Source organism: Nematolebias whitei, chromosome 6, assembly GCF_014905685.2.
Source record: "Nematolebias whitei isolate Nwh7 chromosome 6, NemWhi1, whole genome shotgun sequence".
Classification (NCBI taxonomy): domain Eukaryota; kingdom Metazoa; phylum Chordata; class Actinopteri; order Cyprinodontiformes; family Rivulidae; genus Nematolebias; species Nematolebias whitei.
The window spans coordinates 24,142,528-24,145,154 of record NC_056503.1 but is presented as its reverse complement, the minus strand read 5'-3'; the positions used below and the strand labels follow the sequence as shown (position 1 = coordinate 24,145,154).

The window sequence follows — 2,627 nt, the reverse complement described above, 5'->3', positions numbered from 1 at the left end:
TTGCGATCTCTCTTCTGCTTTTTTGTTTTCTTGTTTATTGATACACATATAGACTGGAACTGGACCACAGCAACAATGACTGACTGAAGAGAGCTAGGCTGCCTACATGCATGCAGTAGTTCCTTTGTTATTCTGAGCCCCTCTCCTGTTGGCATGGCTTACAGTAGGATGCACTTGGAAATAAAGACAGTAGAAGGAAACATTTATCCCACAAGTTTAGAGAACAACAATGCTTCAGTGATGTTGAGAATACCTCAGCTCCTGAGTGTGTCCGCTAACCCCTCAGGTGGGACGTTTGAACTTCTGTGCGCTGGAAACTACTACAGTTCCTTTCTTTGTGTCTTTGGACCCGCTCACTGTTGGCCTCCGTCTGTGTTCTCTCTGTGTTGCTGTTGCCTGCATACTGCTTCACAAACAGAACCGGTCCTATATTGCACAGCATGCCCTCATGGCCTTGTGGTGGTGTGTCAGTGATAGCGACTTGGCTTCTCCTCAGTCTCAGAGTTGTAGTCTCTCAAACCAATGCCTCGCTGGAGGTTCAACAACGAGTCTTTCATCTAAAGTGGAACAGAAAAAAAAGAGCTTTTGTTTTTATGACAGAAAAACAATTCCAACTTACCAACTTTTTCCTTAAATTTCCAGGTCGTTATACAGAACCTTACCACATTTTATTAGATCTGACCAAAATAAAATACTTTCACTTTTATTGAATAAAGCATTCTTTATTTAGCATGATTATTTTCATGATTCACTGTAGACATTGTCGAAGAAAGAGTTTGGACTTTCTGATTTGAAGTTTAATGAAGTGAAGTTAGAAATACGTCAGAGCCTTTTCAGAGTTTGGAACATCAGCTAGAAGTTTAGAAGTTTCGAGTAGAGATGTTCCGATCGATCGGCCACCGATCATGCTTGGACGATTACTGTTAAAAAGTATGTGATCGGCTGATCGATCAATGCCATTCAGTGCCGATCACAAAAAACAATCACTTTTGCAGCCTGCAGAGGTCTGATGGTTTATATATATATATATATATATATATATATATATGTATGTATAAATATACGTGTTCTAGAATTGCCCCGCTCAAGGTGGCTGCATGTTGGAGCAGCTCTGTTACTTTCATTCTGAGATTTTGCTTTTGGAAACTTTAATTCCTCTTTTTCTGGATGTAAATCACAATTTTTGGATGATAGTTTCCTCTGCTATCAGATGCTGTGCAGCTGGAAGGATTTTTACCTAAACTTTGTTAGTTTTGGACATTTGTTATGATGCAAAACCATGGCAACAAGGCCAGTTTTCTACAACCAACAGCAGCTGATTAACATCTCAAAAGCTCAAATAATATCTCAACTACAGCCCCAAATTTCAAAGGAGTTGAAAAGGATGTTCTGTGGACGCATTCTCATCTACCTGCTGGCTGTGCTCGAGTGCCTGACCACTGAGATCCTAGAACTAGCAGGAAACATGGGTCATGACAGCAGAAGGACAGGATCGTCCCTTGGCACAGTTGGCTGTCCACAGCGACGAGGAGCTCGGCAGGCTGCTGGGAGGAGTGGCCATCACTCTGGGAGGAGTTCTGCCCGTCATTTGGGTGGTCCTACAGCTCATGGGAACTGAGAGACCAGCCGAGTCTGTGTGGATGGATCAAACGGCATCTGCAGCCAGTTTCTTAGGATCCACTGTGGGATGGACCTTTACAAGAGATCCTTCCTGCCTACAGCCATTAGTATCTATAACATCTCTTAATGAAATGAGGATAACGAGTTACAACAACAAATAATTTCCCTTTGGAATTAATAAAGTACTTTTGAATTTGAATTTGAATAATCTATTAGGGATTACAACGACTATACCAAATTTCAGCTCAGTAATTATAAAAATGTCTTGAGTTATAGCCATGTTTCCTTATTAGCTTTGGAAGGCATCTTGAACTTTGGATTTGCACTCAGAATGTGTTAGTGCTCACTCTGAATGACTGAGTTATATGGGTGCCATGTTGAATTACATTTACTCTTTTTTTCATCTTGTGACCTGTCTGTCCATATACAGTGGAAACAGCCACAGCCAATCAGAAAGCCAGTTTTTTCTGCCCTTAGTGTGCAGGCAGAATTAGTTGTGAGCACACAGAAATATTAAAAATTATCTGAAATAGTTCATTCAAATTAACAGCCACTGTGTAAAAACTATATTCTAGTCTATTGAAAAAATTTCGTAACAGTGGGCGAGTGAAGAAATTGGTTCACACTCATGTAAATTGTTACATTTTTTACAGCACTGTATGTCAGAGATTTGAGTCAAAACACTCCTAACAAATCAATTTGAACCAAGGAGACGAACAAGTTATAATGGCTAAGAATAAATGAAACATCACACTCTGCATTCTGAGGCACCTCATAAGAAAACCATATGTCCTACAGCCAAACTAGAAATACTGGTGGAAAGAAGACAAACACGCTTACGTTTTTATATATATAAATTGTATATGTATCCTAAAAGATGTGGTAGTAGGAATAGTTTGTTAGCTACTAAAGGATTTATCTTCACAGACCCTCATACCAGGTGTAGTATGACAATATACGAGATATATGCATACAATTTTCACGAGTTCCTCATCTTTCTGACTGTG

At 39.7% G+C, this 2,627-nt stretch overlaps 1 protein-coding gene across 1 annotated transcript in view; it reads right to left on the bottom strand.

Moving 5' to 3' along the window:
- Positions 1–306: 306 nt before the first annotated feature.
- Positions 307–2,627, bottom strand: part of LOC119410565 (protein Aster-B) — a 132,161-nt gene continuing 129,840 nt past the window's right edge. The window contains exon 19 of the mRNA XM_037677451.1: positions 307–557. Coding sequence (XP_037533379.1) covers positions 468–557 — 90 coding nt within the window. The 3' untranslated portion in view covers positions 307–467. The remainder of the gene's footprint in view (positions 558–2,627) is intronic.